Source organism: Punica granatum, chromosome 2 (genome assembly GCF_007655135.1).
Source record: "Punica granatum isolate Tunisia-2019 chromosome 2, ASM765513v2, whole genome shotgun sequence".
NCBI classification, from domain to species: domain Eukaryota; kingdom Viridiplantae; phylum Streptophyta; class Magnoliopsida; order Myrtales; family Lythraceae; genus Punica; species Punica granatum.
The window spans coordinates 3,085,806-3,111,476 of NC_045128.1; the positions used below are offsets into that span (position 1 = coordinate 3,085,806).

At 40.0% G+C, this 25,671-nt stretch overlaps 4 protein-coding genes across 7 annotated transcripts; 3 read left to right on the forward strand and 1 right to left on the reverse strand.

Moving 5' to 3' along the window:
* Positions 1–612: 612 nt before the first annotated feature.
* On the forward strand, positions 613–2,604 carry LOC116198020 (transcription initiation factor TFIID subunit 11-like). Its single transcript, XM_031528320.1, has 3 exons — positions 613–1,744; positions 1,865–1,974; positions 2,053–2,604. Exons 1-3 carry the CDS (start codon positions 1,018–1,020, stop codon positions 2,212–2,214), a joined length of 999 nt encoding a protein of 332 aa, XP_031384180.1. The 5' UTR covers positions 613–1,017; the 3' UTR covers positions 2,215–2,604.
* Positions 2,605–8,950: 6,346 nt separating this feature from the next.
* On the forward strand, positions 8,951–14,992 carry LOC116198101 (uncharacterized protein At2g33490-like). The gene is made up of 11 exons (XM_031528442.1): positions 8,951–9,360; positions 10,180–10,252; positions 10,636–10,710; positions 11,439–11,500; positions 11,588–11,656; positions 12,200–12,228; positions 12,309–12,516; positions 12,615–12,836; positions 13,181–13,222; positions 13,309–14,224; positions 14,724–14,992. The coding sequence occupies exons 1-11, from the start codon at positions 9,244–9,246 to the stop codon at positions 14,732–14,734; spliced, it is 1,824 nt and encodes a 607-aa protein (XP_031384302.1). The 5' UTR covers positions 8,951–9,243; the 3' UTR covers positions 14,735–14,992.
* A 531-nt stretch (positions 14,993–15,523) lies between these two features.
* On the forward strand, positions 15,524–18,248 carry LOC116198103 (probable inactive shikimate kinase like 1, chloroplastic). Of its 3 annotated transcripts, none has more exons than XM_031528443.1 (10): positions 15,524–15,830; positions 16,204–16,250; positions 16,415–16,469; positions 16,567–16,639; positions 16,733–16,820; positions 17,112–17,194; positions 17,308–17,413; positions 17,649–17,742; positions 17,831–17,895; positions 17,998–18,248. In XM_031528443.1, the coding sequence occupies exons 1-10, from the start codon at positions 15,623–15,625 to the stop codon at positions 18,064–18,066; spliced, it is 888 nt and encodes a 295-aa protein (XP_031384303.1). In that variant the 5' UTR covers positions 15,524–15,622; the 3' UTR covers positions 18,067–18,248. The 3 variants fall into 3 exon arrangements, with proteins under 3 accessions (XP_031384303.1, XP_031384304.1, XP_031384305.1); XM_031528444.1 differs by having other exon boundaries at positions 15,525–15,830; positions 17,658–17,742; XM_031528445.1 differs by having other exon boundaries at positions 15,736–15,830; positions 16,404–16,469.
* Positions 18,177–23,993, reverse strand: LOC116198100 (acyltransferase-like protein At3g26840, chloroplastic). Of its 2 annotated transcripts, none has more exons than XM_031528440.1 (14): positions 23,446–23,991; positions 22,722–22,773; positions 22,412–22,467; positions 22,078–22,236; positions 21,721–21,825; positions 21,386–21,492; positions 21,091–21,212; positions 20,675–20,783; positions 19,973–20,103; positions 19,526–19,898; positions 19,321–19,434; positions 19,006–19,091; positions 18,813–18,922; positions 18,177–18,624 (listed from the first exon to the last, which is right to left on the reverse strand). In XM_031528440.1, the coding sequence occupies exons 1-14, from the start codon at positions 23,843–23,845 to the stop codon at positions 18,434–18,436; spliced, it is 2,115 nt and encodes a 704-aa protein (XP_031384300.1). In that variant the 5' UTR covers positions 23,846–23,991; the 3' UTR covers positions 18,177–18,433. The 2 variants fall into 2 exon arrangements, with proteins under 2 accessions (XP_031384300.1, XP_031384301.1); XM_031528441.1 differs by having other exon boundaries at positions 18,383–18,667; positions 23,446–23,993.
* Between the last annotated feature and the right edge of the window lie 1,678 nt (positions 23,994–25,671).

Genomic DNA, 25,671 nt, shown 5'->3' on the forward strand with positions numbered 1-25,671 from the left:
AGTATAAAATGGTAAGATCCTTATATTTGGTTTTAGAATTGAGTAGAGTTGAGTTTTGGTTTTAATTTGTTTGCAATGACTATGCTGTTGAATTATGAAAAAAAAGTGTGAAAAATAATGAATAGTTGAGAGAAAGTAATGATTGTGTTATTGAATTGTAAAAAAAATAATGAATAGTTGAGAGAATTTCATATTAAAAATTAAATTAAATTGTTAAAAAACTTGAAGAAAAATATAAAACTGATAATTGTGTTGTTGAATTGAAGATAAGTGGAGTTAAAGTGGAATAGAGTTAAAAAAATTTTCGAAACCAAACGAGTAGAATCGGAATCACAATTTTGACAACGAGTGAGAGGTCGCAACTTTTTATATTTTCCTTTTTTCATCTATTTACTAGACGCATGAGTTTATCTTATAACCGAAAGAAATACAAATAAACCATCAAAAGGAGGTATAGTGTTGCCTTCCGCTTGGTATCTAAGAGATCCTAAATTCGATACTTAATGTGACTACTATACATCTTTATTGTCTATTAAGATTTTTATATTTTTGTATTAGGCTCACAGGCCTCTTTTGTAACAGAAAAACTACAAGCAGCCCCGGAAGAAAATGTTTGACAAAATTGGAAAACAATAGGAGAGGGGAAAAAAAAAACAGAAAACCTGAAAAGTTTTTCCTTATTGACGTTCTCTAACCTCATTGCTCCGAAACCCTCGTTGGTCCTCATCTCCCATATATCTCTGGTCTCCTGATCTCTTCTCCTCTCCGGCATTATCTTTCTTAATTAGCTCTTAAATGATTCCATCTCCATTTTTAGTTTATTCCTTCACCAAAAAAAAAAAAAAAACCTTCAACTCTCTCCTTCCTCTCCGATGTTCATGATCTTCATTAACTTTTTTTTGGGTGATTTGATCTTCATTAACTTCATTAGCTAGGTTCTCCACGTTCCTCGTAGATCCGCTATATCGCTCGCCAGCTCATGTTGTCGCTCCCCTCGATATTCCTGAGGCATTGAGGATGGGCTGCAGCGTATCAAAGTTCAACAAGGATGAGATGGGCCACACGTACCTCTACTACAATCCTCTCCACCGTCGGTTTGATGACCTCAACCCTTGGCGCAACAAGGCCGATCGAGCCACCGCTGCCGACCCTGCCTCAATCAAGCAGCTGCTTGCGGATGATGACTCCGTCACTGGCGGCGGAAGCAATGACCAGGGCCGCAAGAGTAGTGTCTCCGCCTGTGTCCCCTCAGCAGATAAGGCCACTGGGGTTCCCCCTCTCATGGATGAATGCATTGTGAAGCTGCCTCCCACGCCGCAGCAGATGATGAAGGCCGAGGGAGCGAAAGGGGAAAGCACCAGTGGAGAAGTCACCCATGGGACAGCAGAGAAGAAAAATGTTGGTGGTAGCAGTGATGGTACAGGAAGGGAGGAGGTCGTGACACCGAGGGAGGAGGAGGTTGCGAGTCTTGCGACACCGAAGGAGGAGGAGGAGGAGGAGCCTAGGGAGAAGGAGGCCCAGGACAGCGGCAAGGATAGGAGCGATGAGCCCACCAATAATAACAACGAGGAGGAGAATAAGGGGGAGGATCAGGATGATGATAACTTAGGGTTACGTGATAGGGAGGACAGTATCTTCTACCCGGGATCGCCTAGCTTTAGGGAGTATTGTTTTTCATCTGACGATACTTCGGCTGGTGCCAATAGCCGCGAGCACATAGATGTTCCCGATAATCTCATCGAAGGTACAAATGGTTAATGTTATTCTGATTCTTGTTGAGATTACCCACACGCGTATATGAACTATATATTATGAAACATTAAAATTCAATGATGAAAAATGTGTTTTTAATGGGAATCGACAGATGATGATCATGGAGAGTCCAATGGTATAGACCAGATGAAGGATAGCGCCACCATCAAATCGAAAAAAGAGGACAACAATGACTCTGCTGTCATCGATGATCCTGTCAAGGTAATTAGGAAACATCTTATGCATGCATTAGATGATCTTGTTCACTTTCTCAACTGTTAATTCATCCAAAATACGCAGAAACCCCATGAGCCTGCAGGAACCCAACCGGGGAAGAAGAGCAGGAGGGCAAGGGCGAAGCGGTTCTTGGTCGGGCTGCCACGGACCAGCTCCGGGGGGGTGAGAAATCTATGGAGCGTTTCTTCTTGCAGCCCTCACAGAACTGCAGGAAAAGCCTCCTGATACATACATATACAACTCATATATATGCACTTTGTAATTTCTAATCACTGCCTGCGACAATTTGGAGGCCATAACTGCAGGCCATCTGTGATAACATCCTTTTATATATTCATTTGACAGATCTTTTAGAAAGAGAATCTGCGCAAGTACGTATCGGAAGCCAATCTCAGTACTTGTTTTATTTCGATGCATATGTATATATACATGTGTACATAGGATGTTTCAAAGTAACTGTGTAACTTCTGCAAATTATTATAAAACTAACGAGCGTGTTTGGGCTTCTTATGTCTCATGTGAAATCAACGCGGCATTGTACGTGTATTCTCACATGAAATCAAATTATAGAGCGATGTCCAAAAGTCATGACTAATAACAGCAGTGCATACCAGATCAAACTGTTATGGATCGCTTATGCTTAATAGTTACCATGTGCAGTGCCCTGCTGACCAAATTACAATCAGAATTAGAATCATGTGTATCCTCATCGTTCGGTATTGTTTCCGGTAATATTATGTCGATAGGTTGAATTGGGCCAGTCCACTCAAATTGAATACAAGAAAGCACCTGAATGCAATGATATCTTCTTTTCCTTTCCCAAGAAGGCTCTTCAAATCTCAGTCTCCAACCCATCTGTCTTTGCTTCTTGTCTTGTTAATGAATCAGACTCCTCAAACATCATTGGGTAGGCATGCCTTGGAAGTACAGAGATATCTTCGTCGACATTCATCTTTCATCTCTTCACTTCGGTTCGATCTTGTACCAGTATTTCCCCGGGAAGGAAATTCATTTGCTGATTGGTTAGCAAAGTCAGGTGTTAATAGAACCCAAGATTTCATTGCTTGGTTATGATCCTTTCTTCCGTTTGTCTTTCGCTGTTATTCTCTAGTCTCTCCTTGAGTTATACTGGTTGTATGTATTGAGGCGTTCTCTGTAATGGAGTTTTGATGATCTATAAAAAAGGAAAATAAAATAAATAAAAGATCTGAAGCCTCTATGAACTTTGCATTGTTTAAACGCAAGTGTTGGTGCAAAATAGAAAAAAAAAATGAAGGGGATGAGATTGAATGATTTTCCCTAAAAAGGAATATGCCTTCAATGAAAGTATGAGAGAAAGAGTTTGATGGAATAATTTCACGTTTGGTACAATAGCTGAATCATTTGGAGGAGAAATATCAGAACTGATCAAGATGTTTCCGTTAATACCTTCCTCCTAAGAAGTGGGAGAACATCATTCTCTGACATTCACTTTTTTTTTTCTTTTAATAAGATTACGAGATATTCTCAGTTTATTAATTGAAATCAATTCTCATGATTTACACGTTATAAACCTAGCCGTAACCATGAAATGGTTGCATATTATTTTCGAAAACATACACTATAAATGATCTTACTAATCCATGATATCGTTTGCTGAGTGAGCCAGTCTCGTTGTTTACTTATAATTGAGTTTGGTATGTAAAAGAGACGAGCCGAATAAGAACCCAAAGCCAAAGAGAGAGAGACAAGTAGAAAATCTGTCGGCGATGGATACTGAAATATTAAGTAATTGAATTGGACTAGGAAAGAGGCATATTCCACTAATATATTCGACAAAGATAAAAGATTTTTCCATCTCGGCATATGTCATGCTTTGACGATTGACATTCAAACAACAACGAATTTCCAGACGATCTTTTACTAGCAACGATTCTGAAAATTAATCATGAACCTTAGCGCAAATAAAAGTTATATACGTCTCGTGTTCATCATCGGGTTAATATAGTAACAGCCTCTTTGATTTTCCAATTCGCGCACGCATGTAACAGTCTGCGTGCTCGTAAGAAGAGCATGAGTATCGTATGGTTATAAGTCTTGATTCAATCCATATATATTATATTTCTTTGATTAGAAAGTTTTACAAGTCGAGTATGTCCGGGAATCTCGAAATCATCAGTCTGAAAGGATATACACATATATATCCATCAGCTCTAGTTGTGCAAAGATCGAGTAATCATATATATGATTAACATCATGTATGTGGCAATCTTGATTATTTGCCATATACATAACCTTATACTAGTGGTCTTTTCAAACTTAGCGTGATAAGAGTACCTTATGGAGCTATGAACTAGCGATAACCGAAAAATATGGCCACGATAGTTAGTTTACGAAACACTGATATGGAAGGCACACAGTATTCAGAACATGTCCTTGTTGTTGGATCATTCAACCCTTCGCAGTAAGATCACCTAAGCCTTGTGGAATAACGACGCATACAACTGAATGAAAACACATATATGACATCTAGTAATGCCGACATTTGTCGGTACAAGCAGGCGGCAAAATTTTACTAGTCAACTATACATCCGTCTGGAAAGTTCAAACTTCAATTACCCTGTGAATAAGCTAACTCGTGATACCGTTTGAGATCCGGAAAAGATATTGTAGGCAGACGCTCGTAAAATTTCCACTTGGACCTACACAAAGTAGAGTTCATTTGCAATTCAAAAGTTTAAGCTGATAAGTTGTTAGACCCAAATCTCATATAAGCTTGTGGTTTCTTTCTTAATTTTTTCATATGGAATAACGTATCTCAACACCAGCCCTCATGTGGCAACGTGTGGTCCAACACGTGCCACGTGCCCTTAAATACCCGCTCTTAACAACTGATCACGAGCCGAACATCCTCTTCCGTACTCATGCAAGCGGGGATAAATATTAAACTAGCCTCGAGCTTCACACTCGGGCCTAACTAGAGGTGCACCTCTAGCTATCTCGGAACTGAACCAGGCCAGTTTTGGGCCCGATTAACGCGAGACGCACTCTTGGCTGCCTTGAAACTGAATATGGCGTGGTGTGAGCTCACATGAGCACGCAGAAGCATAATCCGCTTTAATACCATATAAAATTCACACTTTGACATGCACAGACTTGAGCGCATCTGCAACTCTAAAGTTTAAGCTGATAGGTTGCTTGACCCAAACCTCATAAAAACTTGTAGTTTCTTTATCAATTTTTTCATGTGAGATAACGTATCTCAGCAAGACTACAAGTGATTTCGATTCAAAGATGTGAGAAGAGCAAATGAAAAACGAGGAACGGGTTGCTTTTGCTTTGCTGGATTTGCAGCAATATTACGGATTCTGCTAATTCAGACAATATATTTTAATTACCTAAGTCATATTAGAAAAAAAATAAATAAATATATATATGTAGTAGGATATGGCATGTGAAAATTGACAGCACAAGATGGTCTTATGACCCGGCGTCCGGTGCTCAAAGAGCCACATTATTTTATTTTGTTTTTCCACAGAAGGAATAAAAGTAGTTTTATTTCGAATACAAGTTCACCTTATGAAAAATGCACTTATACTGTAACTGCTTTATTCTTAGAAATTATGATAATTTTATCTCTCACAGTTTTATTTTTTTAAAATATAATGTTAATTTTTAGAAGAGAAAAGAAAAGAGACCAAATATATTAAATTTAATCTTTTGTAAAAGAAAAATTCCCTTCCTAACAAAAGAAAATGGAAGAACCCTGTCCCTCTCTACGTCGCCAATATCCGATTTTGACGGTTTCGTACGGCTCACCGGCGCCGGTGGAGGTCAAAGTATCTCTTTTAGGAGATCATCCAATGGCTGATGATCCTCTCACGGATAAGAGTTTCAGCCATTAGATCAAATATATGTTGATCAAGCAATATATATTATAACATGTAACGTAGAGGAAGGACCATTCAACCATTAATTTGTGATTCCCCGACTTAGATATCCTATATGACCTGTGATAATGGACTGTTCATTTATACTGCGTTTGGTTTCAAAGTAAGAATTTAAAATCAGATTTTGATTTTGAAAAATAATGGTATAAATGGTTATGTATAGGATTCACCATTTGACTTTGTATGAATTATTTTGTTTTGTTGTGGAAAAAAGAGTGGTATAAATGGGACCCACCATTTGACTTTGTATGAATTATTTTGTTTTGTTGTGGGTAAAATTAAGTTAAAGTGTGATTTTAAAATCAGACTTTAAAACCAAACAAACCATTAATAATTTCGTGCAATTTTACACTTTGGTCATAATCTCTCTTTTTTTTTTAAAGGAGCACTCACGTAATTTCATTCAAAAAAATGGAATTTTTTTTGAATTCATATGGATGAAAATTAGAACATCATGTCTATTTTATTCTTATATTTTATATCATATCGATTTGGTTCAATTTTATCTTTGTAATATAGTACGTGAATGCTATTACTTGTTTGGTCAAATCCAAGATCGAAAAAAGCTTGTCGACTCTCGTAAAACTCATAAAATTCTAAGTTATGATTTTGTCAAATGTACATGATGGCTGTTTATCAGCTTATACAAATCATTCTCCATTTCCTCAGCAATCCTCACCAGAAAATAAAATAAAATAAAAAATCATTGCCCATCTCAGCACCAACATGATCCATGCACACAAATAATTAATGAACTTTTGACTTGACCATCTATCTTATCAATTACTTCTTCGATTTTTTTTGTTTCCTAGATCTTTTTAGTGAAATGCTTTTGATGATTTCATGGTGCAGCTCGACTTTGGATGGAAATCTCGATCGCACTTTCCATGTCAATAGTCGACCGATAAGAACAAAGCCGGATTATATATAATATGCCAAGAAATGGCTTAAAAGCAAGCTCCTCGAAGAAGAAGCGAATAAATAAATCGTATAAGTAGTCAAATAATATAGCAAAATAATAATGATAATAATAATATAAGTCGATAATTCATCGAGTATGGAATAGTAGGCCTCGGTTACATTTCACCTAGACACAGAGGCATATCGTCAGTTTTTCCCTAACAATATTCATTAGCAGAAGGATTGCTTCATTTCTCCTTTTACGATATTAAACGAGCCACATGTACCTTTAAAATGGCGCTTATTCAATGGAAAACAGATTATAGCCTCGATTTAATTCTTAACTATGTAAACGAGATTTAAGTGTATCTTATAATTTTGGACTCGGATCGGATCGAATGATAAGTTTCTCTCGAAAAATTTGTTATAAAATGGACACCATAATATTATCGAAAAATCTTATTTTATTTTTCCAAATGATTGCTGCAGGTCGTGAAGAGAAATATGGGTCTTGCAACGAGCAAAAAAAAAAAAAAGAAGGAAATATGGGTCAAAGCCAATTAATAGGAAGCAAAGGTTGCCACTAATATCTCCCACCACCTCATTTTACTCATTTGCCAAAATTATGATTACGTGACTTTGACCGATTTCTTTATTCATTTATTCCCCCTCTCGAAATCAAAACAACAAAAAGCCCACTCAAACACTTTGACCGGTAAAACACCCCCTCGTCGCCGTTATCCTCTCGGTCACTCCCAACCATCATCGCCCATATGGTATCCATCAATTGAATTTACCAAAATAGGCCTCGATCTTCACCGATTAATCGACATTCGTAGGATGGTTCGTATCGACTGTGCGCACGACACATCACTCGCATGTAAAACAGATAAATGACGTGGCGTTAGATGCAGGAAATGTAAATCAACAAGTCAGATCGTTTTGCACGCTACATTAGATGAAAAAGAACATAGGGGATCAACACTTCTTTTCATCTTGTGCAAGTAATTTCGTCGATTAAAGTCGAATAGATTAGACACGTCCAACTATTCATATCGCGTTACAACGGGTGAATTTAAGGATATGATACTATAGGTGAAAATTGCAAATTAATGATAATAATTAATTAGCCGTGCTGAATTAAGTCAGATAGCTGTGCGAGTAATCAATAACAGTCGAAAGGAGGCGTACGCGGAATGGAAAAGAAGAGAGACTCAAAGAGGATCCGTTCCCTTGTCATCCCGCGCAAGTAATGTTGTTGACTATTGGATGATCAAAGACCTGCATGTTCATGTTTGCCGAGCCAATGGGTAAGTGATGCATACCTAAAAGTGTTGATTAAAGAAAAGTGAGGGACATTGCCCTTTTGACTGTGTTTTGCTAACATTGGCTTTGTGCATATGTGGTTTTTTTTTTTTTAAAGAAAAAATGGGGAGGCTTTTAGTGGCCTCCGACCGAGGTGCTTAATGGTTCGCAAGAGACAGCTTATATGAGCTCTCTCCGATTTGTGTACACCATGTAAATATTCTTGGCTCCGTACAGAACTCTTGCTTAAGAAGAATTGTAATTGCACGGGAGGAAACCTCAAGTAGGGATATCAAGGTAACGGATCCAAACATTAACTGCTAGTCATGTACCCTTTAATCGCCAGATGGAGAATATAATGCCCCAAAAGAAAAACACAAATCATCAATGATAATTGATATTCATACTGGATAAGCAAGTCGGTTATACACGCAACGAGTAACACATGAAATAGCGCCGCGCCGAATGGAAAAGAGCACAGAGAATCCACACCCTCTTTTCATCCCGTGCAAGTAATGTCATTGACTGGGGTTAACCTCCGGCGGTTGGAGGCTTACATATAGATATATATATTATATGCTAAGATGGTAAGTAGCTGTTTCAGAACGTGGCGCGAAATAAAAGTTATATATGTATATATGCTTCCTCAAATTAATTAAACCCGAATCTGACATCTTCTCATCGAATACACATTCACGTTAACTGCCGGACCCAGGTCGAGCTAACGGTAGTCTCCAATCTCGGCTCGCCGGAGTGACGTAAGGGTTAGCTCCATTTCCTCCCCCCGCCCCCCAACCCCTTATATATAAGATCAGGATGTTTCTCGCTCCTCCCAATTTTCTTCACCCTTTCTCTCTCTATCAGTATTGCTTCCCGTTTGACCCCAACCACAACAGCAACAGCGACGTTCATAACCCGTTTCGGTATTTCCTGTTTATTACCAGATTCTTCATCGTCTCTCTCTCTCACTCCCGAGATCTCTCTCCTCGACCTGTGATTGCCAGCTGCCGGCCGGTGAACTTCGATTTCCATTCGGACTGCGGGAGCTAGGAATCAGCCTCCGCGGTGCCGGTGTGAAGGCGCCTCCCTCACTGCTGCTAGGGTTTCTGTGCTGCCGGAGATGAAGTCCTCGTTGGGGAAGTTCCGGAGGTTCGCGGCACTCCACAGGAGTGATACGAAGGAGAAATTGGAAGTCTTCCCGTCGGCACAGCTCGATGAGCTCGCCCTGGCCTCTAAGGTACTCGCTCCATTTCCCCCCTTCACTGCGTTGTAATCAGTCCATGCGCTCAGTCTCGGTGCTTCCGTTTTCACCTGCGCGATTATCAGGGAAGGTTTTACCATATTAGCTTAACATATCACTCCTTAGCCTCTCTCTCTCTCTCTCTCTCTCTCCCACCGTCAGGGGGAGAGCGATCTGTTCGGCGCCTCACTGAGGTGATCGGTGTGGACTGTCGGAATTGTAGCTTTTGCAATCTGTAGTTTGCATCATGTTAAGCGGATTACTGTTTCCGTTTAGATTGAAGAGATGTGTCAGTTAAGGGGCATTTGACTGACTGAAAGTAGCGCGGTGACCTACGGTGAACCATGAAGATATGGCGCAATTGAGATTGTATTAGGGGATTAATTTGACGGAATATTTCCTACATGATTAGTATCATATGGAGATTGTTTCAAGTATTTGGCTTGGTATACTTAAAAGGGATATCAGTTGATTCCCACTTCTCTTTTCTTATGAGACAATGTGCTACTTCAAATGTTAATCATTTTTCTGGAGAATAATTTGCCGGAAAGAGATTGAAGTAATTTTTTGCTGCTCAAATTCCCTAAAAATTTTCATTATTTCTAGTGCATTAGGAGGAGTTAATCAATTCTAGCAGCCGATAGACACGTTTGAAATGTACGTTACCTGTGTGCCTTATTCTGTGAAAAATTTTCTTTTTGAAATCTCTATATCCTTGTGATGAACAAATAGCATGCTCTTCTGTTCCATGAGGTAGAACCAAATTTTTAGAGATGGTTACAAACTTCCTAATCCTAAGTTCTTTCTTTTCTCCAGGACATGCAGGCGATGAAGAATTGCTATGACAGCTTACTTTCTGCAGCTGCAGCTACAGCAAACAGTGCATACGGTATAACTCCTTGATACATATAATGCGTGATATAATTTTTAGCATCTGCTGAAAAGATTGACTATGGAGAGTGCTTTCTTCCCATTACATTGGAAGTGACAGTAGAAAGCTTGAAAGGATACAGCACTGTTTCTTGACTTATATTAATTATCGGTTACCCCAGAGTATTTATATCGATTATCTAATGCTAGAAATCTGGGTATTTATAATGTAGAGTTAATGCTGTTCAATATTTCACTCTTGCTGAATCATAGAAGGCTGCTTGCTTCTGTATTTCGTATCATCAGCTTGCTGGAGTCTATGAGTTGATTGTACAAGACTCTATTTACAAATGATGTATTCTTAAAGCTTAAACAGTCTTAGGCCTCTCTCTATTCTTTCAGAATTTTCCGAGTCGCTGCAGGAAATGGGTACTTGTCTGCTGGAGAAGACTGCACTCCAAGGTGATGGAGAGAGTGGTGAGTGTTTATAAAATAATCTGCTTTTTTCACAAGAATCTGTTTGCTACCCTCGGTCATCCGATTTAAGCTTTATTATTATTATTATTTTTGTTTTCCAGCTTATGCTGATATGCTCATAAAGTAATGACTTTGGGGAGAGAAGATCTCTTTTCTAAGTTTTAACTTGACTTAATGCAAATTAAAATGCCTTATAAGAGGAGTCAGCGATCTGATGAGTGATAGTTGTTCATTAGCTTTAATTGTTGGAGCCACTTATCCAAAATTTAACTCTATCCCGTGTTTATAGGAATCTGAAAATGTTGGTCTTTCTGGTTTTGTTTCTGAATTTGATGTAAATTGTCAGGCTCCAATTAAGAGGCAATATTTCCAGCAGATTCTTCGCTTAGTTTATCTCTTGTTATGCTATCCCTTTTTCCTCTTCCTTGCAAGTCCAGATAGAAGAGCTAATTTTGGAGAATCTAGAATGCATCAGGAATCCAATTGATTATTATGGCCTCAGTGATAATCAATCAGCGTGTTGGACCAAGTGTCCAGCCCTAGGAATCCAGTTGTATAATAAGGCCTCATGCATAATTTATTGATCTCTTACACAAAAATGTTCAGTCCTGGAAATACTTTGGGTTTCTTTCTGGTTAATGTTTCCAACTACATGTGACTTGAAGTTTTGAGATGGTCCTTGTCAGATGAATGACTTCTTGGTAACTTTCTCTTCAAACCACATGCAGGTAATCTTCTGTCAATGCTGGGCAAAGTACAGCTTGAACTTCAAAAACTTGTGGATAGTTATGTGAGTACCTAGTGGCATCCTTGTTTGAGAAGTGAGTAAGATTGTCTTTCCTCTTACTGACAACGACCATTAATTTTTGTCTTCCAGCGTTCTCATATAATCTTGACAATAACAAATCCATCAGAGTCCTTTCTCAATGAACTCCGCAATGTGGAGGTTGGTCACTTTTGCCTCTTCCTTTTTGATATTATGCATCTTCGGGATATCGTTTTCTTGTCCTTGATGCTATCTATAGTCTTAAGATATGTCTTTTCTTTTGAAGCTATTCAAGAGATCATTATAAGAGTCTCCATTACCAATGGCAGTCAATTTTTGTTTCCTTCAGACACTAATATGTCATCAATCAGTTGGCATGTACCTTGAAAATTCTTGCTTTGGATTCTAGTATAATATTGAGTGCCGATTCTATAGAAGAAAACTGGATTTATACCTTTCTTGGTTTTACTTTTCCTGGTCAACTGGTTTTTCTCTTGCCTCTTGGTTCTCTGCATAAACGTTTGACCAGAAAATATATATTTCAAGAGACAAATTTGTTTGGATCAAGTACTTTGAACCTTTTTTGTACTTTTGATGGAATGAATTTTTGGTGTTATTGGACCAGAAATGGCTCATTTCACGCTTACCTGCTTAATTGTCTAGTGCATCTGTTTTTAAATTGTGTATTTATTCTTCTGACAATTGTATTATTTACTTTTACAGGAGATGAAGAAACAATGCGATGAGAAAAGGTTTGCAACCTTTTGTTTTGAGACGAGATTTGCCTGTTTAACAAATTTAGCACGTTTTGAATTACATGCACTGTCTGCAGAGATGCATATGAATACATGATCACCCAACAGAGAGAAAAGGGAAAGTCAAAGAGTGGGAAAGGCGAAAGTTTTGTCGTGCAGCAACTGCAAAGTGCCCACGAAGAATATGAAGAGGAGGCAAATCTCTGCGTCTTTCGATTAAAATCTTTGAAGCAAGGGCAATCACGAAGTCTACTAACTCAGGCTGCTCGACACCATATGGCTCAGGTTTACCTGATTAACTGAGTCTTTTCATGCTTCTGTTTTTTCCTCTTCCTGATTAAATCTTGACATCAACTCTTTCTCTCTCTTCACATTTAATGCAGTTAAATTTCTTCCGCAAAGGATTAAGATCACTTGAGGCAGTTGATTCTCATGTGAAAAGGGTTGCAGAACTGCAGCATATTGATTACCATGTCAATGTACTTGAGGATGAGGTGGAAGATGGTGAGGATGGTTACAATGATAAAGAAGATGGAGAATTAAGTTTTGACTACAGAAGAAGTACATTAGGGATGGATGTTTCGACATCTGGGAATTCCATGGAGGTCAGTATCTAATGCCATCACGGCTTCCATTCCCTTTGTCGATTCTTTGCTTCAGAACGTTGGGAGCATAAAACTGCCTAACTTCTTTTGGCATCTAGAATCTAGTCCCTATCCACAATTCTGATATTAGTTGATAGTCAAGGTCGTGTAATTAATACTTGGGCTGATATTATTAACCGCGTTAACCTTGGTATGGAAGTTATGCATGAACGTAATGCTCATAACTTCCCTCTAGACCTAGCTGCTATCGAAGCTCCATCAACAATTGGATAAGATGAGACTTTGATCTTAGTCTAAGCCTGATTCCTTTATTAATTTAGTTTGCACGATGCATGCTTTCGTAGGTGGATGATGTCTCCTGGTCACATCCTGCTCAGAATAGTGAGGTAAGATCGCAGTTGCCCTCTCTGGCCATAAGCCTGCTGCTTTTGGTTGTTTGATATGGTATGTGCTTTTCAATTCTGTTATGAAGGTGAATTTAGAGAGAAACCAAGGAGATTTCCATGTCCCAAATAGAGAACACCATCGGATGAACAGTTACTCAGCTCCAATCTTTGTAGAGAAGAAGTTTGATCCAGCAGAAAAAGTAAGGCAAATGCAGCATTTGTCTGCTTCAAAGCCTAATTCGTACGTATTACCTACCCCTAGTGAAGGGAAGGGTGGGACAGCTCCACGGAGTAAGCCGACTGGGCTTGGTGGATCTGACCATAATTTGTCACATTCCTCTCCATTGGAACAAAGGAAGCAAGATTCAAAACCAGTGCCAGAACTCAAAGATGGCAAGTATAATGGGTTCTCCCAGCTACCTCCTCCTCTGCCTGAGGGATTCATGTCAGATATTGAAAAGTTCAAAAGGCAAGCTTTCTCTGGTCCATTAACGAGCAAACCGGTCTCGAAGAAGCCTGTTCTGTCTGCAAGTGGTCCCATCTCCTCTTCTGAATTGCCTCATCTTGTCTCTGGAATGCTTTCACGTTCTGCTCAGCCCTCTTCATCTCCGAAAGTATCCCCCAGTGCTTCGCCTCCTCTCGTCTCTTCTCCGAGGATAAATGAGCTTCATAAGCTCCCGAGACCTCCTGGTAATAAACCAGCTAAATCTTCTGGTGTGGCCGGTCATTCTGCTCCACTAGTATATAGAAATCAAGAGTTCTCTCCAACCAACAAAATCCCTTCTACGGCATCTCCTCTTCCCGCTCCCCCGTTGACTGTTCCGAGGAGCTTCTCCATACCATCGAGTAGTCAGAGAGCAATGGCATTTAATGTTGGAAAGATCTTGGAGCCTCCTCGGGTTTCAAGCACTGCAGAAAAAGTTTCTTCTCCTCCATTGACGTCTATCTCTCTCGCAAACATGAAGCCTGTGACCTCGACAACTCACTCTGGTCCTATTAGAGGTAAATTTCAAACCATTCTCAGAACACAGAAGTTTCACTATCTGCCACAATTGTTCAGCTGCGAGACTGACTCCTTCCTTTGCCTTGTGATTTGTGTTTCAACCATCGCGAGTTTTGAAATATAGATGTGATTGTGGTTTCATATTGGTGGGTTTGCAGTAGCTTTTCAATGCCTAATTACGACTCTATCCGCACTTAAATAAATGAATGGCGAGCAAAGAAACAGAGATATGGCTGTTCAATTTTTTTGTCGACTAAGTTTTCTTGAAAATACGGGGGTGTATGCTTTCCTCATATAACAGTTGTTTCATCTTGGGGAGTTTGTGCTGTTGGAGTTTTCAACATAATGGCTCGATATATCAATTTCTACACAACAGTTCCTGGTAATAGAGCCAATAATATAAACCATTGGATTGGAATGTTAACTGATATGCTTTGTTTAATTTCCTGCTGAGCGAGTGATACTGCCATTCTAACACAGCGTGTTACATGGTTGCAGGTGGGGGCTGATGTCGGGTTAAGTTACATTCCTTTTTGTTCATCGGGTCTGCCCGGCAGGATTTGCTTCTGTCGGTATTATCGCTGGGTCCAGGTCCTGTAAATATGATAAGCTATCATGTAGCCTCTTTTCTCTAATTTTTTTTTGTCTCACATCTTGCTTTCTTCTGATTGTTGATGAGAACTGAAAGATGCGAAAATTCTATTGGAATGGCTCTGTATATCTTCTTTTATGTAATTGGAAATTTTGCTCCTCACCATTCCCCCCTCCATTAACGGCCTTCATGTAACTCTGTGCCGCACTGTCAAGTTCATCCATTGCTAATGATTCGTCGAAATGAACGTGTTTCACGGTAAGTTGGGAATTCCATCGGAATTTCCAGCAATTGGATGACCACACCGTTCGATGACCGGAAAAGAATGAGAGCACACTATGGTTCATGTTTGTACTGCTTTTTCTGTTCCTTCCGGGAGCATTATTATTTGATACTGAATAGCAATAATACTACGGTTATAATTTCGGGGGAAAACACCATTAGAGCTCCGAACTTCGGAATGTTGAGAGTGGTCTAATCTCAGTCTTAAACTGGGTTGTTTCGAGGTTAATTCGATGCGTAAACGTGAATTAGTATCAATGAGGATGGTGGAGGACAACTCGTCTCGAAGCAAATTAACCTCTTTTTTTGGAGAAGAGGGGAAAAAAGAAAAAAAGCAAAAAAAAAAAGGAAATGAAATTTTAAAAATAAAATAACAAAAAACAAAAAATCTGCGGTTCTATCTCTATTAAAGGCGACGATCAGGTCCCGGAGGAGGAAACGACACTGAACTGGAAAGGGAGACTGGAGGTAGATATATATATATATAGAGAGAGAGAGAGGGAAGCCAAGCCCAAACACAGCAATGGAGATTACGGCAAGCCACTTCTTCCATGCATTCACCGTCCCCAAGTTGCGCGCACAGCTCCACCGCTCCCCTGTAGCTCCGTCGAGCTCCAGCCTCCGGGCCGGTTCTAATGGCCGCCGCTCCTCTTCTTGCTGTCAACTACCAACGACCTCTTGCTCGAAACCTCTTACGGTGAAGTGTACGCTGTCCGATGAGACCACTCTCAGTAAGTCCCAATTTTTCAAACTTTACGTTGCGTGCAGCCGTTTGTTTGGTTCCCGGTTGCCTGCGATTCTCAGTTGAGAGTAGGAGAAACCAGATGAATTGTGTCTGCTTGAAGTTGTGTTTGGTTCCAAATGTCTCCCGGTGTGGCTGCTTCGAGTTGCGCCATAATTCAGCTCTTCCCTGTTAATTTCGTGTCTCCGGTAGTTGGAGTCTATCCCAATTCTTCTTGTTGCTGGAACCTGTAGATCATCGAGGAATCGTGTTTCCCTTGGTTCTGCCTTTGGTTGCGCGGTGAAGTGATTCGAGCGATGCAAAATTACTAATATCTTACGATTGAGTACTCACTTACCTATGCTATGCTCCCCCTTATTAAGGTTCACCACCAAAGGTTGCAGCAAAAGATCCTACCCTAGCATTGAAGGTGAGCTGTCTCTCCAATTCATTCGCATAACTTGACCATTTTCGTACTTTATTAAATCTGTGATGAATGTGGTGATGGGTCCTTCATAGCCTTTTCTTTCGCGGTCTTTATGACGGTGGATTTTATGGTTGAAAGTCCTCATTTTAACTCCAGTATCAATCCAGACGAAAGCCATGGATGTTGCGCCTGACTTGAGGGGAACTTCCATATTTCTACTGGGTGAGCTTCTACTTCACTTTGAGCAATGGTTTTGTGCTTTCCTAAGATAGATAGGGGCGTTTCTAAGTTTGCCGGTTTCGTGGCTTTCACTGTAAAGGGATGAAGAGTTCCATTAAAACCCAATTGGCAAAGCTTTTGGCAGAATTGCTTCGGTACTATTACTTTGACAGGTATGTGATGCAAATGTTGCTATGAATTTTATGAGTTATATTATAGGTCTTAAATTATAGCTGTGCTTATCATACGAAACTTGCTTGATCTAGTGATGGTTTGGTTGAGGAAGCTGCTGGTGGCGAAGCTTCTGCAAAGCTATTTCAGGAGACTGATGAGCAAGGATTTCGAGAATCTGAGGTGACATTTTTTTACAAGGATTATTTCTGGTTAATTTTGCACTCAATACCAACTTTAGTTTGGTAGAGATTCATTGCATTAGGACCAAAAGAATAGTGAATCGTCTGGATTCCTTTCAAAATGTAACGTGCTTCGTGTTTCTGGGTTTCATCCCCACCTTAGTTGTATAGTATTATCTGGTTTTTCCATCTTGTGAAATCTTAGCCTAAGTTATTTTCTGCTTACAAGGGGAATTTTAAGAGACATACTGCTGTTGAGCTATGCCTCGATCTGAAATGACTTCTTTTGCAGACTGAAGTGTTAAAGCAGCTGTCCTCTATGGGTCGACTTGTTGTTTGCGCTGGGGATGGCGCAGTTCAGAGTTCTACTAATCTGTATGTATCTTTTTTTTTTTTTGGTCTCTGGCTTGCGGGTCCTGTTGATTTCGGTGTATGGTTTGCCACTGAATTCAACTCTTACAGAAATAATCTGTTATTTTGCTTAATAGGGGATTGCTTAGACATGGGATCACTATATGGATAGATGTACCTCTTGACATTATTGCTGGTGAAGCAACAAAATCTGATGCTGAGTCCGGAAAATCACATGCTGAGGTACCCGGCTCTCTCTCTCTCTCTCTCTATATATATATATATATATATCAGTGTCTTGCGTTGAGTTATTCCTGATGCTGACTTATTATAGATTTGGTCTTCTTTTGGAAATTGGTTTGATCATGTTGTTTTTGGATGTGTTAGCCTGTGCCTATGTTGTTTCCAGCTCAGGCTTTCCATCCATAACTTACTTCTGAGTCGCACCAATCAATTTGGTGTAACTAACACTTTTCAGATGAATCAGAAACTGGAATTGACTCAACTGGCTGCCATGTATGAGAAACTGAGGGGCGGGTACGCTACAGCTGATGTGACCATCTCCCTCCAGAGTATGTTTTGTCCCTAGTCAAGCGATTGCCCATATTCCATTGCCGGATATTCTTTCCTCACCTGTCTGACTGACAATAATCTCGGCAGGAATAGTGTCCCTCGCTGGTTACGATGATTTTGATGCAGTTACTGCAGAAGACATGGCAATGGAGGTAATAACAGAAAGAAACTCCCTACGATGTTACCAGTAGTAAAAAAATTCCATTAACAATAAAAGGATTAGCTCTCTCATTTTCTTCGTGAATGAATTTCAGGTTCTCAAGGAGATCGAGAAATTAACCAGAGTAAAGAAGATGATGGAGAAAGCTGGAAGACCTTTCTAGCTGATAAACTTGGTTCGGTCCTTTCTTTCCCTTTCCCATGCCACAGTTACCCGAGGGATATTCTGCACCATATAGGCTATTCATGTACTTAATAAGCTACTAATAACGAATTTTGCTCGAGGCTCTTAAATTTGTATCAGTGGAATGGCAACTGTTACACAACCATAATATTTTTCTTCTCACTATGTGAAGAAAAAAATTGTACAATGTACATTTATTCATCTTGACTATGAGAGATGATTGTGAATCTCTCACCTAACCTGCTGTAATCATTTCTTGCAAGAGCTCTCTTGCAAGGAAAAATTAATAACCCCCCATCCTCTATTGGACACTGCACATTATTGAACCTTTCCATGCTCGGCAGAAGTCACAGCTCGAATGTTGGAATTTCAGATGAAGAGCCGTTTATAGTCTGGTAAACTAGTCGAGAGAAGATGCTCCGGTAAGGGTCGCCTTCTCTCTTCTCTTTAAGGTAGGCGATGCATTTCTCTACCTCGGACTTGACTTCGAGGTACAGCTCATGAGCTTTCTCCCTGTCCTTCAGTTCCTGCTTCCTCCCTTCAAAATGTGATCATGAATTCAGTGACACGGAATCGTGACACTGGATGGAGATACAATGAGCCAATGACACCGAACTCACATCCCTATCGTGTGCATGAAGTCTCGGATGCTAGATGAATGTAAATCCCATGAATACTAATATATACCCTTTGCCGTTCCATGATAGCAAACTGGGCATAACATACCTTCGGTTTCTATTGGTTTTCCGAAGAAATAGTAGAACCGACCAGGGATCTTGGGCATAATTCCTGGAAGGTGTACATCCTGATTTGCTACCTCCCCGGTGGCGGTTGTCCTGTCATAACAAAATTGGGCCAAATGATTAGGGGCAATGAAGAAATCCAGTTCAAGTGCAGTCATAAAGAGTAGATACTATACCTGAGCCTTACATTCCCGTCAGTCAGATTTTTTATCTGATCCCTGAAGTATGGGATCTTTGTTAGGTCGTCATAATCAACAACTACCTGGCACGACAAGGATCGAATCCTTAAAAATGTAGCCGAAAAAGATAGGGAAGTGGCGCAGAATGTTAAACTTGCAAGATTGTCCAGTGATGTAAGCAGACATATGCCCTTAAGAGAAAATATCAGTTGACCAACAGCATACTCACTGCACTATCAAGACATCTGCCTATAGATGGATCCTGTCTTCGAGCAAAAGGGTGAAGTAGAAATTAAAGTCTTTTAGGCTGACCTGACCAATATCATCTTCCCCGACTGCCCCAAAGGGTACTATTTTTGCTCCAAATCGTGCTGCCATTCGGACAAATTCTGACTGTTCTGGCCAAAATAACTTGTATTCTTCACCCTGCCGGGTGAAGAAGAAATTTGATCGGGATAATTGAGTGCCAAGGCATATCCATAGAACATCAATGGCAAGATAGCAGAGACTTATTTACCTTCCTATGAAGGGCTTCACGCATGCCGCCCGGGTAGAGAAGGATGTGAGCCTTCCTAGAAAGAAGTTTGAACAGGTTTGTTCCTGAAACAGGAACAGCCCCCATAATCCGGAAAGTATCATAATAAGATGGGCTGGGGCCGCTCCTCCCTTCTTTGTACTTGGCAAACATCATGGGATGAGCTATCCCGCGCACATGTATGTTCCTCTCGAACAAGAACTGAGCTATCAATGGCACCAGCTCCAGTCCTAGTAACATGTGATAGCCAACAAGCAGAACTGGGCCCTCTGAAGGGATCCCAGCAAGGCCTCGGACGATTTTGCCATTCTCCAAAGTTGACAGCATCACAGGAGCAGTGAAGTCATTTACCCATCTAACAACATAAAATATTGTTCAAAATGTAAACTTAAAAAGAAATACTGAATGTCCATCGATGAAAATACCTACCTGCTTGATTCAAATTGCTTTATAAACTCAGAGTAGGTCGGTGGCAAGTAGTCTGCTATGTCGTCGAGGGTCTTCCTGCGGCGATAGAACCGAGCACTCTTAATTGTGGTAACTAAGTCGATGCCGTCCTCCTATTACACAGTAGAAACACTATTTATGGCATTGAAATACTTAGAAGAGTACTAGTAAATGCATGTGAAAGCATAGAAATATTGCACGCCACACCACAAAAGAGATGGATACACTCTTTTCCATAGGAGCCCCAGACGTTGTAAAGAATTGAAATCTCAGGGCAGAGAAAGAATCAGAGTTTTTAGACATATTAAATTCTGCAGAAATCATCAGCATTAAAAACCTCATCGAGAGCAACATGATGGAACATTTAAATGATGCCAGTACAATCTGAAGGTCTTAATTTAGTTATTAAGGGATAAAGTGAAGGGCATTTATTCATCTTTGTTTCTTCTGTTTCGATTTCCTTTTCCAATCAACACCATATGATCCTGAACGTTATTTCTCTTCTGGAGTCCTTTCACTGTACTCTCCTTTTTAGCAACAAGGCCCTTATGGCTCGGGACTGTACTCAGTCCACTAAAATGACACTTCATAGAGAAATTTATGCACTTCTTGACAGCCGAAGAAAGCACTGACACGGATAGCGAGAGGGAGACAGAGAGACCATGGACAGAGGGAGGGATGTACCAAGAAGAGGAAATGACCATTCTCTTCATATTTACGAATCTCGCATCCTGGTAGTGCACGATAGAGCCGTGAAGCTTCAGCTTTACTTGGCAACAGCTGATCCCTTTCACTGGAATGACAGAGAATAAGATCAGGAAAAGTTGCAATAAGAAAGTAAAAATGGCAAATGAATATAAATATCAAGCCTCTTCAATTTAGATTTAACTGTTTCTCCTCTTTTCCTCCTTCTGCAGAAGTATGATGCTGTTAGTCATAGTTTTCTTTCACGTAAATTCTCTGCACTGAAATTTCAAGCGGTTGCAGATACTGTAAATATATATGAAGGCTAACTTGCTAAGACCAAAGCATCTTTCAGATGACTCCTCGCTATACATCATATCGGCATCATGAGATGAAGAAATACATAGACTAAGGACCTGATGAGTAAGAGAGTTTGTGCTTTAACTGCATGAAGGCGTGAATTGGTAAATGCTGAAGCTAACTTAAGCATTTGAAGCTTCCATAGAAGTGTTCCCTTAGGTAGAATATCGGCAAGAACCTGTGATGTAATCATTAGTAATTTTCATAAACTGACAATGGGATACACTGGCAGAACTTACATCACATGAAGTGCAAAATGAGACAAATGCATCTTGTGGGCTGATAGATATAGACTAAGGATGAGAAAGCCTCTTTAGATCCTTTGCACGATATTCAGATGTTTAATCTTACTGAGACATAAGAAGACATGGTTAAGAGGTCCTTTGATAGCATGTCCACTGTTTCTTGTGGTGGGAGTGCTTTCTCTGAAGTGGCCCTCAGAATCTTTAAAGGATCACCTGAAGATATGTCATCAAAGATAATTATAAGACCGGGAAAAGTTATGGTGAGTGTTCTACTGTATGAATGTAATCACAGAATTTAACTGAGTTCGTTGCCACATACTCTATCAATTCTCTATAGGCACTTTTAGTACAAGGAAATTGCATCATAAATCATGTAAATCATAAACTAGATTGATGACTGATGTATACAAGTAGAAATAATAGCAAAGAGGGAAAGCAAACCTCTCATCAAGGTGAGTAAGTAAGGATGGGATAGTTGGACTTGATCCGGCACGATTTCCAGCAAAGGTATGAGAGGTTGTATTTGTGATGCGTTGAAAGATGTTGCTGAAAAAAATAGGTGTTTGCAAAATGAACACTCATTGCCAAGGTTGAACAATATTATGATGAATATAAAATCATAGTGACATTGAGTGAATACTTTGCAGAAAACGACCAACCAGTAAAAGCACTTTATTCATCAAAATTAACTTCAGCATCTTTATTGGAGAAAGAGGTGTATTTTGCTCTCTGAAAAAAGAGCTGTTTCCATATGCTTTAAATTTGTCTGAAGAACAGTTTCACCAGAAGACCCTTCACCTGGGTTAGCTAGGATGAGTACGAGATCAAGATCTGGGTTACATGCTGCTACAGCTAGTGCGAGGCATGCTCCCAGTGATTCTCCAACAAGATAAATAGGTCTATTCGGCGAATTGTGGCTCTCTGATTTCACTGTCTTCTCAATCATTTTTACAAGGCCTGAAGCAAATAAAGCAATTACCACCATAAGGCCTTCCAAATGAAAAGACAAGACATTGCGTCCAAGTTAAATTTTCAAGGATGCAAGTATGGATCCAGATGCTCTACATCTATATTGCGTGTAAGGAATGCATGCATCAATGAAGCAAGTCAAAGGAGAAATGAAGTGGAGGACCTGTAAATGGCGTTCGATCCATGACCGGAATGTGCAAGCACCAAACGTCAAAAATCCTTCATTTTCAAAAAAAAAAAAGAAAAATCGTCAGTTATCTTAAGAAAAGTTACATTGAAATGTATGTGCATCACATCAAGAATTTATCAGTTATTAATAGCTTTGTAACCAAGCAACCTAGCTCTCATCCCTCTGGCACAGATCCTCTAACTATGCTTTACAAAAATGTCAGATAATTCTTCATTTTCCTCAGTAAAGCCTCTCTACGTGGAAAAAGAGAAAAAGACAGTTAATGTAGAGTATAAGTGCTTACTTCCCGAGCTTCTTGTGCTGCGAAGCAAGCCCAGCTCCAGTACCATCAATTCCTGAAACAATGTATACATCAAAAACCAACAAAATTGCTCCGTTCTAGCCCAATTAAAATGAGCGTGAGCTGAAAAGAAGTACCAAACAAAGGCTTTTATTGAATTAGTGCTAAAAGTCCGATAACATTAGAGCGAGTGACGAACCAGCATTATAGTATGATTAAGGTAAAACCAGAGCAAAGTCAAGTTGGTAAAGAAAGCAAGACAGAAGCTTTGTCAATCGATTTGCTAAAAAATACTTTCCGACTTTAGGATCTTTTCTGGATTTTTGTAGTGAAATGAGGAGGAAACATCCTTTCGTGCTATTATTGTGCGACGCACCCGGGAATCGATAAATCGAAAGGAATCAGGACTTGCAAGAAACTATCTCAATGACCCAATATCATCTTCACTCGTCATTTCAACCAAAAGAAATAAGAAAAAGATAACTCAGTATGACAATGATGTGTACTCCTTAATCATGGTTTGTTTTATATCATAAATAGAAAGAAATCAAGACTTGCAGGAATCACAATGGCCCACTTGACTTGGAACTGAATGGGCCTAAAGACAAATATTTACTGATTGGACATTAAAGACTGTTCCTTTTTTCCTTTCATATCATTGCATTTTTACAGCTACGAATGCAAACATACTGAAACTGAAGAGTACTCATCGATTAGAAGCGCTAACCGGGCAGATAGAGGAGCAGAGGAGAATCATCCAGGCGAGACCCGCACTCAAGTGGAGAGAACCACCGAGGGGGTCCGCCGTCCGGTCGGATCAAATCCCTGGCGAGGTCGAAGAACTCCTCCAAGCTCTTCCCCTCACCCTCCGGTCCCTCGTCTTCCATGAATGGCGATGCCGCTGACACGGTACTCCTGCTTGGCTCCACGTCCTTCCGGGGCCTCCCGTTCGGACCGGAATCTTCCGGTGGAGCTGAAGCAGTGGACAGCTGCTCAGTTGTCGAAGCAGCGAATCGTCGAGTGGAGCTGAGCGCCGGCCGCAGAGCTCCGGGAGCTGGATAAGACTGGCGGCGGAGGATGGCGGGGGAGAAGCCGGAGGCGGAGATGAAAGCTCCGGCCGCCGCCATTAGTGGATTGAGCTAGCAAGCTGAGCTCCGGGAGGAGGATGGCCAGCCGCCGGGGGGTTGGGGGAATGTCCGTCTGGAATGAGCCGCAGTTTCTGGCGGTCTCCGGAGATTTTGAAGGCTATATGTAGGAGTGCGTCCGGGTATTTTTTTTTTAATAATATTCGGACTCTATAATATAACCGAAATTTATTCAAATTTGTATTATACTACAGGTTTCGAAACCCTATTAAAATCTGTAAATTTTTTTTATCTCGTTAAATAAAATCGAAAATATCTTATTCGTAATTAGTAATTACATAAAATAAAATGTCGATATAAATTTAATTTTTTTTTAATTAGTGACTATATTTTTTAAATATAAACTTATGGATGAAATGATTATTCAAATCCAGACATCGGTTTCAGTTTTGGTTCTAAGTACTCCATATGCAAGAACATGAATCGAAACATTAAAGGTTATTCTCCCTCCCAACAAGTGCGCTTCTCAGGGTTCGAACTTGTGTTCTCCTCCTTACGGGGGTAAGTTGCTTACCACTCAACCAATACTTTTGTTGGTGATTCTACCTTATTTTTAATACGTGCTATTCAAACCCTACCATAACGGGTAAGTTCCGTATACTTGGTATTCGTGCATGTCGGTAGCCATATGAAATACAGTCTATCATTGGACAATAATTTCTATCTTTTTCTCCCCCATTGTCGGATCTTATATATATAATAATAATAATAATAACAATAAACGAATATCTTTTATGTAATAATAATTAAAAAAATAATATATATATATATATATGTAATATGTCACTATATCAGCCAATGAACGTGTGTCAATCAAGTCCATGCTCTATCCAACAAACATTCCAAGGTGGGCATTCGTTCACATCCATTCGCCGTATCACGTTACTGTATAATTGCCTAAAATGCACATTTTTATTTTACCAATGGTGATCTTTTACCATTTACACCATACATCTTCTTGATGGATGGGGTTATGAGGTCCCCCATCGCTGAGTGCTCCCCCCAATATTGGTGCCATCATTACAACCCGAAAAGTTCAACATTTTTAATCCGTCTCGAGTTCTACAATTAATCTGAAAATTTTGATCCGGCAAGCTACGCTGATACAAATCTAATCCTATCCTATCCCACTACTTACTGAATTTCGTACTTGTCGGCTTGGTTTGCTTCTGTGCAAACAGAGAGCATTTATTGAACAATAACCATTTGCCGGAAAGGGGGTTGAATTGAGTTGATACTTACGTAGTCATTTTAAATTCGTCCCTCATGTAACTCGCATGACTGGGAATGCCGTTGATCCACGATTGGGTCGCGAATGCACGAGCTCTTCATGTACACCCGTGCCGCGATGCTGCCGGTGCCACCGGATGCCCCCGTTGTTTTGTTTTGGTTCTACTGCTGCCTTAGTTAGGCAGTGGATGGGGACTCCTCAAGTGTGACCGCGCGTTACGTCTCATGCTAGAAATTCCCCGGCGAATGGGAAGGCGATGGTCGCCGGCACAACACACGAGTACAAATCATTAAAGACGATAACAAAAGTCCACCAAGTAAATGCCGTGCTTGTCTCAGTATTTTCCTTGCTTTGTTTATTTATTTTGACGACGAGTGCTCTTGAATTATTGATCGGGATTAATTAATTCACGATCGAGTGGATATTGCTTATGCAACGAGGTGCTTTGTCAGTAATATATTATTTGCAATAAATGAGTCACCACTAACAAAATCTTTATGTATGGACTAATGAATGAGTCGTGTACTTTGATGACATTGCAGTAATTAAAGAGAGTGTAACATAGTTGTATCGTTTG